At 33.4% G+C, this 14,297-nt stretch overlaps 1 protein-coding gene across 1 annotated transcript in view; it reads right to left on the bottom strand.

The window, feature by feature from the left end:
• LOC118200141 (agrin-like) overlaps positions 1 to 14,297 on the bottom strand; it is a 565,036-nt gene that overhangs the window by 311,686 nt on the left and 239,053 nt on the right. The window contains exon 3 of the mRNA XM_085810645.1: positions 2,448 to 2,660. Within this exon, the coding sequence (XP_085666771.1) occupies positions 2,448 to 2,660 (213 nt within the window). The remainder of the gene's footprint in view (positions 1 to 2,447; positions 2,661 to 14,297) is intronic.

Here is a 14,297-nt window from a genome sequence, read left to right as displayed (position 1 = left end):
TAAATAAAATAAAGGCTTTAGCTCCAATTATTCCAGATACTTTGTAGAGACAGTAGGTATTTTTTAGAAAAAGGCAAGATGAAAAATTAGCAACGCCTTCGCCGGGAATCGAACCGCGAAACTCTGGAATACCGGCCCAGCGTGCAGAACCACTACACCACGAAGGACCCTTGGAAAGTGGGAGAAATACCTTGTATACTCCCCCTTTTTTTAAAGGACGACTAGGGTTTTCAGGGGACCTAGTCGAAAAATCCTGGGTGTGCAAAATCATCATCCAAAACCCTTTTAGTTCGGGCGCCACTGTAGAGACGTTAGGTTCATTGGAAGCATTAAAGATGAAAAATATGCAACCTCCTTCGCCGGGAATCCAACCACATACCTCTGGAATACCAGCCCAGCGTGCTACCGTTACACCGCGAAGGAACGCTAGGGAAGTGGGAGAAATACCTTATATACTCCCCTTTTTAAAGCTCCACTAGGGTTTTAGGGGACTTAGTCGCCAAATCCTGGGTGCGGAGAATAATCATCCACAATCCTTTTAGTTCGGGCGCCACTTGTAGTGACATTAGGTATTTTTTAGAAAGAGGCAAGATGAAAAATTAACAACGCCTTCGCCGCGAATCGAACCGCGGACCTCTGGAATACCAGCCCAGCCTGCAGAACCACTAAACCACGAAGGACGCTTGGAAAGTGGGAGAAATACCTTATAACTTGAAATTCAACACTATTTAAATTAAATTTCTGTTTTAAAACTTAATAAAGGTATTTTAAGCATAATTAAAATATTTTCGCGAATTAGGCTTGAATATGTAAAACTTGCATATTTATACACAATGTAACGTAACTGATAGTCACAACTTCATGGTGGCAGTATATGGCAAATATGCAAGTTTTTTTAATACAGCGTGTGGTGGAATATGAATTGGAAACGCGGTAACTCAGTAAACATGAAAAACACTGAAGAGTCATTGTAATCATTGATACTTACATGAACTGTTCAAACTAACGACCAATAACTGCAATACAGGCATTAAAACGGCGATGTATCTACTTTACGAGACACAGATTGATTCTCCTTGCCACCAGAATTACGTTGCTATTGAAGAAGTGCGCGACATGGCTGGCATGTATTAAAATCTATGCCAATCACTTCGTCGTTATTGTGATGCACGTATTACAATTGGTGTTAGTTCATTTGAACAATTTTTCTGAATGTCAAAAATACTTTCATATAAATTTGCATGATAAAAGCCGCTTTACGTTCTCCACGCTCTTAGATTTCAGTCACATTCCCTACGTATTGTATTACGAAAATTGTTGTTTTTTTCAATATTCTATTAACCTTTAAAGTTTTAAACGTAAATTCTATTCCACTCTACATATACTAAACATTGAACTGAGTATATAAACAAAGAAGCAAAATTTCAAAGAAATAATCTTGTAAAAATTTTTATTGCTATTTTGATAGAATTTTAATACTTAAAGAAAACATCGTTTATTTTATTGTCTTAGAGGGATTTCAGTTCATATATTTGATAAAATTTATCAGTTAATAATACATTTGGGTTTAGTAAGTAATTCATAAAGCTAGCTGGATTTATAGTTCGCTCATAAAACAATTATTTGAGATTAAAAAAAAATGTTTCTTAACAATGCTACGAAATATTCCTGTTAAAAAAACAGTTTCAAAAATATATCAGAAAAGCACTGTTAAATGTAGCGCTGTATAACTTGCAGATCTATCTACATGCAAATATTAATTTTTTTCAGCCTTCCAAGTGATTATTAGATGATTACCATAAATTCCGTGACTCAATCGACAAAATAGCTGCATCTACAGCAAAGAAAGACTATTTTAAATTATTACTTATTTCTCTATCTCTCTTTTTGTTGTTTTGTTACGAGAAGTTACACAACAGCTGCAGTTGGTGCGAAATGAATTTTACTCACTTTCACAAAATTTTCCCAACTACATGCTGTGCACTCTGAAGTTCAAAACTTATGTTCGTTTTTGACCTGCTTAGTCTTTGTTACAAGGCACCAAGAACAAATTCAGTTTATTTTTCAGATACGAGAAGTTGCCATTCCACTTCCAAAGAACTCATCCATTTAAATTTATCTTACACGTAGTAGACAGATTTTCTGAAGAACGAAATTGTATTGAAATAAGACATTCCGTTTTTTTTTAATTCTGAAATTTAAAATATTTTCTCTGGTAGCTTCAGAGAGTCATGCGGCATATAAAGACTTTCTTCTTTATATAACTTTCGTCACCAAGATAAACACTGATAAAAACATCTTACAAGTGCACTTATTGGTATCTTTCACGATGACACATTTTAACATTTTTATTTTTTATTTTCTCTGCTTCGTATTGAAATGTCTGTAGTTATGTGAATATGATGATATGAACTGAAAGACTGAATATTGGAATAATCAGTACATACCACAGGGCCCTTGTCTTTGAACAAATATCCTCCTCTGTTGTGTGCATGAAGACAAGCGAAGCTGGCATTCACTAGAGTAAGTGACATCGTCGTCTCCACACACAGGGGCAAAAACATCCGAGCAGGTTTCACCACAAAAGCAATAAGCTCGATGAGATGATTCATCCACCAGACACTGCGAACCGTATGTGCATAACATTTTGTCACAGGGATCTAAAAAAGACAACTGTTTTGAAAATACACAATATTTTAAAAATATTTTAATTACATGCTCGTACCCATAATCTTTAAAAGTGAAATGTTTTTCTAAAAGATCAGGGCTTTGTAAGGATATATCAGGAGTAAAGAATCTGAAAATTAAATTATATGAAAAAAAATTAACCTTTTTTTTATTTAATCGGACTGGTCGTATAATCGTTCTGGTCGCAATCTGCCGCATTTTGTTTATTTAATCGGATTAGAAAACTTTTAAGGAAAACTAACTCTTTAAACTAGCTCTTTTCACGTTACGCCTGAAAAAACAATGAAAGCATCCAAGAAGACAGCTCACTCACGGGTATTCAAACTTGAATCAAATAGCCACTGTTCAGTTTGCATCATAATTACTTTTAAGCAATCACTACTTACTTTTGAATTATTACTCATTTTTAAGCAACTTCTTACTGATATAAGATACTAAGTAGTTATATGAATGGGAAAGAAGTAAGCACTTATTATTTCTAGGTTTGAAAGCTTCACGTAATTATGACTAACGATAGTGATTTTGGGCCATTCCATATTTATTTAAAATCAGTGAGTTAAGAGAGATTACACCAAGTTCTTGCGTCACTTTAAGCATTTTCTGCCAAGTTTGTAGATTATTTACTAAATAAGAGTTTCTCCATTTGTTAAAGAATACTATGTAGAGTGTAAAACAATGTTCGTTATTAAATTTGTAACTACTCTCATGAAAACGCTAGTTTTTAAGATTTCTTTTTCAGTTCTACACATAAAGCTATATAGCTGTTTCAATTTAGCTTATCAAAGCGTCATACTTTAATAAGTGAATTTCTTACTCCCAAGAGGACCTTTTAAGTCTATTATAATTTATGTTTAGTGGAGCATCTCTTTCACAAAGCTCAAACTATTTTCAAACAAACTCTGTATCTTATTTTGAGATATCTTAATATATTCCTGTGCAAAATTAAGAAAAATTTTAAATTATGTGTATTTTACGAAAAATATTCAACCAAAGATACTAATTAATGCAGTTTAGAGTGGTGCAGACAACGTGAGCTTTAGACCGAAAATAAGGGGAAAATGGTGAAATTTTAATTGAATGATCATTAAATCATCTGCAGAGTACTTCATCTACAGAAGAGAGCCAGACAAGATACAAAAGAGGACTACATGGTTCAATGTTTTTTAAAATGTGCACACAATTATCTATAACTATTATATGCAATGATGATATTTATTCATGCGCGCTTGTTTAAAAAATATGAAATAAAATGTAACGCTGAAATTAAAATAAAATACTTAATTTTATGGAAAAATAGTTTTTAAATGCCAGATTTCATAAAAAAGTGGATGTTTTAATATGATAAATTTACTTCCAGAAATTAACTTGAAATAAAACTGTATTTAAATCGGTTTAATTAAATGTTTAATTAATGTTTAATCGGTTTAATTAAAGAGTATCATTAAACCATATACTTAATATGGTCAATTAAAACTAATAATTTTAAATCATATATTTAACAGCCTTATACTACCTAACAGTTAAAAAATTGTAGCTTACGAATAGGGAAATTAACACTACTATTAAAAAAAATAACAATGCTTCTCCAAACCTTGATTTGCTATTTCTAAATGCATTGCTGAACTTTTAAACAAATTTTTGACTCATTTACAGAAATAGCTTTTATATTTGTGTGTTGTTCCTTTAATATATTTAATAAATATTAAAACAAATTACTGAAAGTAAACCTATTTTGTTTTTGCAGTAAATAATTAGTCTTCTGGGACTTCAAAGTTCTACTGGAATTCAAGAATAAAATAATACAGCATGCTTAAATAATACAGCATACTTAAATATACAGCATGCTTTTTCACTTCATATAATAATTTTTATTGAGGTTGCGCTACCTAGTTCTCTGTTTAATTTATACAAAGCAGTATCGTAAAATTATTACAAAAATTTAATATGTTTCATAATTGAATTTTTAACTCAAGCCTGATTCACATAACGGCTTTTTGGAGCAAATGAAAAATAATGATTTTTGTTAATGTCATCAATCGAAATGAAAGATTGTATAAAAACGTTTTCATTTGCTTTCATAGTATACATTCTTCAGACCGAAATTTCTAACTTCATGAAAATGAATGAAAAAAGGTTTACAGTTCAATAATTTCCTTGGTTATTATTTAAATTAGCCAGTTATAATGATTTCAGTCTTTACTATAACTTCTTTCCATTTACTCACTAGAATGCAAAGGAGTTAGCCAGTAATTAAAGCTGAAGTTTGTGGATTCTAAGACAGAGCATGTGTATATTTCGTGTTACTATCCTACTGTCTCTGGTAGTTGTAATTATACAGTTTTACGTTATATTGCTGCTGCTACTTTGAATTTGACGCTCCAGTAGAACTGCTGAGCCAGCCGCGAGTAATATTTAACTGTGTAATCTTTGTTTGCTGTTCCCCGTTTAACTTAAATTTGAACTGTTTTACTGCATCACCACGAGCTGTGCCTGATAATTTTACCACAACAGAGTGTGTTTATTTTCTAATTGTTTTTAAATAAAAAAGTTATTTAAACCTTCTCAAGACTTTGAAGTTATTTAAAACATAGAGATAAGTCGCTGTAAGTCTGTTGGAGTTATTCGACTAATTACCTATTTCAGATCAGGTAAAACTCTATAAATTGTATGTTAAAATGCTGTAAGTAAAGGTAAGTATGCAGAATAGGTTGATATCAAATTGTGATGGGATAGAAAAATCTGCATCGTATATAGTGGCCTTTAAGCATGACTGTCACAACCAAATAATCTTAATGCAAGTGTTATTTTTAAGGTAGTTTTTTGGTGAGTACACTTTCACCAATAAACTTTTACACTTACGAAAGTATACATTATATTGTGAAGAAGATTTTGCATAAAATTCACTGTACATACTATATTTGACTTCATTCATAATTATTAAATTAGAGCAAATTAGATATAATTTTTAATTTGTCCAAGACTGTATTTATATCTCTTTAAGGAATGTATGTTCATATCTAACAGAAAGAGAAACACGACAATGTAGAATTTAAAATATGGCAAAAAAAGCAACCTTAATTTTGCGGAAATTTTAAATAAAACTCTGTCGGTTTCGAAGATAATCAGCTCTTTTTCTTCAGGAAGCAAAATAGTATTTATTCAAAACCTAAGGTTGAGTTTTGGCTAATTTTTAGCTATTCATATTTTGATATGGGGAAGAACTAAACTGATAGTCATTTTACAGCAAGACTGGTAATGTTTTGAAGTAAAAAATGTGAGGCAGGTTCAAATCAATTTAATTCGAGCATTCCTTACACACGCAATCATTACTTATATATATTTATGCTTTCACTGTATAAACCTTCTTGTCTTCATGGTAGACTTTGATTTCTTCACAAAACAAAAATATTTCAAACAACGCAGACTATATTATCTTTACTTAAAGAATTATGATGGTGCCGCATGCTTTGCCGTAGTTGATAATATAAATAAACTTAAAATCTCTATAAAAATATTTCGCTTCTTTATAAGTTAACACTAGAGTAAAGAAGGAATTTAAAACTATTGCAAAATCTTTTAGAACTTCCAGCAGACAAGGAAATGAATTCTATTCTTCTAAAAAAAATTCTCTAAAATAACAAATAATAGTTTTTTTCTTCTTCAGTAAACAGAAATTCTAAATTAAGTTAAATTCTGAAGACAAATAAATACATATACTTTAGAACGGGTGCCTGCAGCAAAATTAGATTTCTTTCTATTTCATTCTTTTTTTTTCGCTTATGAAACTCATTTTCACAATTTCCAGAAGAAATAAATTTAAAAATTTTCAGAATGTAGGGTTTTCTCAGCTTAATTTATTATATAAAAAGGCCGAAACTGAGTATAAAAATTTAAAACTGTATTCACAGATAAAAACTGAATACGTAATACATCTTACATAATTACAAGCTGAGATTTGAAAGCATGAAAATTTTCTGTATAGTGCTATTTACTAAGCAACGTAGTGTTACGCTTAGCTACGATGGTGCTGCTCACTTTGCATTTATTTTATTATATTAAAATATTGCTAACTACAGAAGTGAGAAGAGAACGCAAAGAACAACAAATGTTAACCTAATAAAGATAAATAAGAATACTATACTATAAGGTTTGCTCTTGCGTGATTTAACTAACTCCTAACCCGTTCAAAAGCAACTACTCCCTTTCTGTTTTAATTTCTCTCACTTCTCTAAATAAGTGACGATAGCCTTAGTGAGACAATAACCTCATTTGTCTACTGCCTGAAGAAAGGTACAATGTATACGGTGACATAAAAGTCCGTTAAGATTTGAAAATTCAATAATTTATGGAATAATATGGGTAGAGAGAAAAACATTGACACACATGCTTTAAATGACATGGGGTTTTAGTATTTAAATTAAAAAAGAGAAAGAAAAAAGTGCAGAAAAAAAAGCCAACATATGTGCTGGGCATCAAAGCCTCTGTGATGCCGCATGAGAATACTGTATGAAATTAACAGTAGTGAGAGAGGAAATCAGTCCTTTCATGACTTTGTCACTTTCCCATCCTCACCTCGGGGTGCTGATCACGGTATGATGTGAATAGTGATCGGACCCTTTTTCTCCAAGGAAATGTGTGGTTCTCCAATTCAAACTGTTAGTGTAACGGCTGCGAGGTACGCTGATTTTACAGAATCGCATCATCGCTAGTCTGGCTGATAAACTCCTGTTGGAAAGTATGACTTGTATGCAGGATGGTGCTCCACCCCATATTGCTACACGTGTGAAAGATCTCTTGCACACATCCTTTGGTGAATATTGCGTGCTGAGTCGCCACGCGCCACGTTGTTGAGACAGAATATTGTCTCTCGACTACAGACATTGTTGATGAATGATGGCCGACATGCTGAACATTTTTTTATAAAGAACATAGTCTTTTCTCAAAATCAATGCTACTTTTTGATTTTTTTTATAATATGAAACGCCATCTGTTGACCGCTTTAAGCACTTTTTGTTTTCAATAAAACTCCATGACATTTCAAGCATATGTGTTAAGTGTTACCTCTATACCTACATTATTCAGTGAATTACTGAACTTTCAAATGTTAATAGAGTTTCGGGTCAACCTGTATTAAGGATTTATTCCATGGTCGATTTTAACTGTGTTATCGATCTTCTGAAGAAGTATATCGTTTACTTTTATACTGCAACATTTTCTGTGTCTTTACTAATTAACTTAGCTATTTCATAAGAAATCGTTTTCACGCCAACTATGGTTTGTTATCAAATATAATATCAACACATCATCAGAAAATACTTTAAAATTAATTCTAGCTGATTGCGCTGCTACTGTTAATATAAAATCTCAATTACTTATATCCAACCGAAATTATTAAAATATATTTGTTTTCTTCACAGCCGTTACACATTCTAGTGCATGAAAATCTAAAACTAAAGTTCAACTGATAATTGCAACGGCAGGAATGTAAAGATGATTTCAATTTAAGCTGCATAAGTATGCACAAAATCGTACCTTATCTCTAATTTTTTTCCTTTGTTCGTTCAATTGCTTTCTCTTGCAGAGACATTAGGATTTTTTGGCAGCAGAAGAGATGAAAAATTAGCAACCGCCTTCTCCGACAATCGAACCACGGACCTCTGGAATACCGGCCCAACGCGCAAAACCACTATACCACGAACGTTCGCTAGGAAAGTGGGAGAAATACCTTATACCCTTATCGGATGATTCGACTCCGGCTTCTTTCGTTGCAAGACTGAATTTCTCTGATTCATGAGACTTGAGATCATAAATGCAATTAAGTTTTTAACTGCAGCTTAATCTTCTTTGTTAGTATTAAATATTCCACTGTTTAATTCTTTTTTGCATTTAATACAAATATATGGTGGCAGTTTATGGCTTTACTATTCAAGCTTCCATGGACCTGATAAGAAAAACAATTACCTTCTTCTGTGGTTCTTAATTTATGCCTATCCCATATGTGGCTCTATAAGTGCTAAAAAAAGAGAACTCGTCAAAAAGTTGACTTAAGCAGAGTAACAATTACCCACACATAAGCTTGGAAACATTGTTCCCAAACTAAGAAACTAAGCAATAATAAATTTATACTCATCTAGCTTTCGCTTATATTAAACACTCTGTAGGTCTTTTTTTGCATCATATACGTCGGCAGTTTAGCTAAGTATTGATTATACGTACATATAGATGTCTTCCGAAATACAGACCGATGTTCCTTGGACGCAGTAGAGGACCAAATATTTCATTAATTTGTTTTTACACGTCTCTTTCTTGAAAACCTGCCACAAAAGCCTTGAAACGATAAAGGTTGAGTGAATGAAGAACTTAATCTATAAATTAGATTCTATCTTGTAGAAAACAGATAATGATAAGAACGTACGGGGTGTAATTGGGCAAGATTTTTGCAGAAGAAGGAATCTCGTCGTGAACAACATCTAACCGTTTAAATCAGCAAATGCCGTTACAAATTCGTCAGCTATCTCTGCGGGCTTTGGTATTCCCATAACGTGAATCTATTATACCAGAAAAAGTATTCTAAACTTAATGCTGGTAGGAAACTCTGTTTCCTATTTCATACATGAATGATGAAAATAAAACTAAAGTGGAAAATGTGAATATTCTAAAACTAAGTTTACCCCTGTAAATTAAAAGCAGAACTGCTCTACAGGAAATGTTGGAAATGGCCACTGCTGATAATGATGCAGCGCTTGCTCGATTTATGAAACTGTAAGACACGCATAGCAGCTTTGCCTGAATTCCTCAATATGAATTTCTACGAATTATGCTTCGCATAACATTTATCAATGAACAAACGCTGTTTTATCGTTAACACCATTTTGTGTTGCATTTTGTATTTTATTTGTGTGAAGGCCACCAAAATGATATCTTCTCTAAAAGTGCTGGAAACCAAGAGTTGCATCCAGCAGGGCGCAAGGATATATCAAAAACTTTTTGACAATAGATTTCTCAAATTCAGTTCCCAAGCAATCTATCTTTTAGCCGCTCCAGACGTATCAGTAACCGAGTGGTTAAGACTCCTTATAGACTTCTGCCAGGGTTTCCATTTTGAGGAACAGTCTGACTGCATAGTTGGCTTTAGAGGTTTTTTTCCATATGTAACATGAATAACCCGTTTCCTGTAGATATCCTCCAAGAAGGGACCTCTTCCTTTATGAAGATAGCCCTCATGTGCTTTGTGATATTCAGATAACCTAACCTAGCTGTTTCAGTTTGGCCATTCTGGGTGATCTTTTCTACATCTTACGGTCTTGATCTCCGTCTTTCCATACTTCACGTTTTTAGTCTATATTTAGTAAATAAGGCACCTTCTTTTATTATATCCGTCGTTTGCACATTCCCGACTTAGTGATTGATAGAATTAATAAAATTTACATATGTAGATAAGCAGAATCTAGAAGCACTGGGTGTAAGCGTATTAAGACTTAAATCAATTTTCGCCAGGCAAGTAATTTGTTTCCAAACAATTTTGGCTGCAGTTTTATCTCTTATTGATAAAATCATGACTCATTGAAAATAATTTCTTAATGTTTTAGACAAAAGTACAATTTCTTATACCGTAGAATATTCTAAAGAAACTGATAAGTACTGCATAATAAATTAACAGCTAACATTTTATTTATTTAACAGGTAAACATTTACATATTCAAGATTACCTATCTGCTATACTCCCTGGAAGTTTCCATAAATCGAAAACATAATTGAGAGAATTTAAGATAATCTGGCACAGGAAATATGTCTTTATCTAAATTATCTTAAATTACGTTTAAAATCAATAATTGCACGTGTACTTGCTTTTATACATAGAAAATGCACAAACCGTTTGCGAAAACTAACTTTCTTTTTTTAAACTTACAAATAATGTTAAAAAAACACATCCTCCTTCTTCAGGAAAAGTGATTTAGACAATTAAATATAATCACCACGTTTTAGTATCCTTCAAGCAAAGCTAATTTTGCAAACAGCCAACACAGACATCGTCTATAAATCCCTGACTGTAATAAGCATTACCGTTTGTGTGACCATTTACTTAAGTAGTGTTGATTTTCCGAGTAAGCGCTATCGCAACCATGATTTAGATTTCTAGTTGTAAAGTCCACAGGTGCATTGGAAATTATCAGTTTTCATAGCATGTTGGATGTTTACATAAGCTTTGAATATATTCAGGACATTTCCCATTGTTCAGGTATGTTTACTTGCTTATAATTCATATTGTAATACACGATATAGGTAGTTATCACAGCAATAATTGAGCATCCGTTTTACTCTACAAATTCAATAAGCGTGAGCTACTAAATGCTGACAAATTTTCATAAGAATTACAAACAGAAGATATCTTAAAAGAGTAAATTTAACTCATTCGTTATGATTATAAATAAGATTTTAATACGAAATAGGTAATTTAAGCATCCTCCTTGCCACGGTTAATTTTCAGTTAAAATGACAGAATTGGAATTTCTCAGACAAATAGAATAACATTTCGCATTTTTTTAACTTTATTCAGCAATTTCAAAATAATTCGTTTCCATTGAAAGAGATGTTTATGAACATCACAGGAATTACATACGTGCAGTTTTATCAAAATATCAAGCACAGTGCAATAGATGAAACGTCGCCCTAGACAGCATAATGGTTAGCCTCTGTCCTAGTCCGAAATCTAGAGTACGAATTCAAACCCCACAGAGGGCTTGGTTATTGGTGCATGCCATTCTACCCGTGTGATGTGTGTAGTATCTGTCTAGCTCTGTGGTGCATCCTGGTCAAGGCTGTCAGTAACGAGACCATTAAATGACCAGCGGTTTCGATCATTCACGACAAATGCTTGAGGGGCAAGAGTCCGTTCCTTTAAAAAAATGGCCAAAAGTTTAAATTAAATGAATTTTACATGTCAAAAACTAACTAATATTGATATTGTTTCCCCGTTTTGTTAAGAATACCTGATATGGAAATAGAACGCAGATACGTCTCTTCAAAAATTTGCCCAAGCAATCTACCTGCCGCATGCCAATACTCTCCAGGTTTTAACGGTTAAGGATGTGTGGGACTGAGCACACTCCTTTCTGGAAGATTAGTTGACCTCTTCCTTTATTATTAGAAGCATATTATTACAAACACAAAATGTAAAAGAATGGAATACTATGTATAATATTTACATATTTCGAGAAGATCGCTGAAACATGTTACGAAATCCACTGCTGTAATTATTATTTGTCGACTATAGTCGTCGTTTCATTCTTTCTGTTTCAGTCCGATGATGCATTTGGCATTATAGAACAGCTGTTTGGAGGAACAAGACTAGGGGAATCCTGGCATATTTTCGCTCTTGTATTCGAAAGAAGTGGACGTGTCTACAAAAAGAATTCATAGTCTGCAGACTCTGCAGACTCTGCACAGCCGCAACCCTCCGTAAGAATCGTTTCAAATAAAACAATAACTTATCATGACTTGAAAGGAAATCAGAAATATCAGGAAATACGTTTTGCTCAGTTTTGACGAGGTTTGGGGATCAACCTTTCTGTCTCTGTTTCATCCAGCGAATTTGCATTTGATTGCAAATTCTGTATTTGGTCTTTATTCTAGAGACAGAAAAGATGTCTACTATATATTTGTTTGATACATCTTTAGATGCACATTCTGCAGCTTTGTTCCTTACATTTCCTGCATGTCTTTGTATCCATCTGAATATGACGGAATTACTGTGGCTCTCCGCAATAATAATCTTGGCAAGTAATTTCACCAAGCACCGAACCAAAACAAGTTTTCGATTTAATAATGCTTCCAAAAGAGTGATCACTTTTATTTGTCCCTTGAAAATTGCTGAACTGATGTATTTACAACAATAAACAATCTGCACAAGGAAAGATTATAAACCATTTTAAAATATGTGAACTCATCTAGAGTTTCAATAAAAGGGTACAAAGGCGAAAATCAAGGAGAAACCGGCACATGACCACCTGTTTCTTGCCGAAGGATCCCAACTTCACTAGCCCATCAGCTGTTATGCCAACACAAGAAACATGCAAATGTTTCATAACAGGGCGAGCACAGTTTCAAGTCCAGAGTTTTGTATAATAACACCCACACGATGATGTAAGAACAGTGATTTTGCAAAATCTGCAATATTTTTATTTAATCACACTCTTTATAAATTAATTAGATTGGCAAACTATACGATGCAAGTTTTTAATTCAAGACCTGCTGATGTACAGAGGGTGTTTACACATTTTCAGAAAGATTTCGATAAATTATCAGGTTCAATGTTCCTTCTTACCTTCTTCGGGAAGATGCAAGGACCTGACTCGGAACAGAGAGCTTACTAAAGCTATGTTCAAAACTGTGGGAAGTAAACAGGATACACAAGAAGGGTATACAAAACCCTTTATTTTTCTCTATTTACAAAAACTTCCGTACTTCGGAATACACAAACCCGCTACTCGGGGTCTAACGTAAAAATATAAAAATAGAACTAAACTCTAATTTAACTTTAAAGTAATAAACGTGGAAGATTGGCCTTATAATAACAGGAAGCGTATGTAGTACAGAGAACTGTGAACACTACAATTCGTTTAAATTTATCAAGAGGATTAAAACCTCTGGCCTGGAAGGCAACAAGCAACTGCGTAACTTCTAAGGTAAGCGGCCTGCTTCGACTCACTGCTTCCTCTCTCTCGCTTGGCAAAAAGCCACAACTTAAATACTTGGCGTTCGCCAGACAACTTTGCATAAATACCTTCACGCTTATAATTCTGGCCGGAAGTAGAAAATAAGAACTGATAGTAAAGATTTAAAATAAAATAAACGTTAGTAAAACTTAAGATCCTTACAAAATAATTAAAAAAAGTTTTAAAACAAACATTTCTGTCAACAGCTTATTATTTGAAATGAGAAATATTGTCTATTACTTTTAAATTTATTCTTCTTTCAGAATGTCACATCTAAACAAAATATATATTAAAAGATATGATTTTGCGCGTATCGAAGAGAAGTACTCCTATTCCTTGTCAAGCCTTATCAACGCCTTCGCCAGGAATCAAACGACGGACCCCTGGAATACACGCCCAGCGTACTGTAATGAATGGCATGTTAAGAAAGCGGAAGAAATACCTTATATACTCCCTCTTTCTAAAGGGCGATTGAGATTTAGGGGACCTAGTCGCCAAATCCTGGGTGTAGAGAATCATCATCCGCCACCCTTTTAGTTCAAGCTCCACTGCAGACATATTAGGTTATTAATTTTTAAAAGCAAGAGAGATGAAAAATGAGCAACGCCTTCGCTGGAATTCGAACCACGGACCTCTGGAATACGCGCCCAGTGTGCTGACCACTACACTACGAAAGCATGCTAAGAAGGCGGGACCTTATATCCTTACTTTAAAAACCCTGTGAAATGCATGGTAATAAAATTTCTAAGCGCAAAATGAGCACAATTATTAATTTGAAAGGTAAAAACCCTCAATCACTTCTACATGGAAAGAAGTCTCGCAACGAATACCCGAAAAGGAAACGTATTGTAAAAGGAAATGTATTGTTTCTAACATTTTTTAAGTTAAATCTTT

The sequence above is a fragment of the Stegodyphus dumicola genome, chromosome 2 (genome assembly GCF_044657685.1).
Source record: "Stegodyphus dumicola isolate Sdum_Otavi_A_Nest chromosome 2, ASM4465768v1".
NCBI classification, from domain to species: Eukaryota; Metazoa; Arthropoda; class Arachnida; order Araneae; family Eresidae; genus Stegodyphus; species Stegodyphus dumicola.
This window is presented reverse-complemented; position numbering and strand designations above follow the sequence as displayed.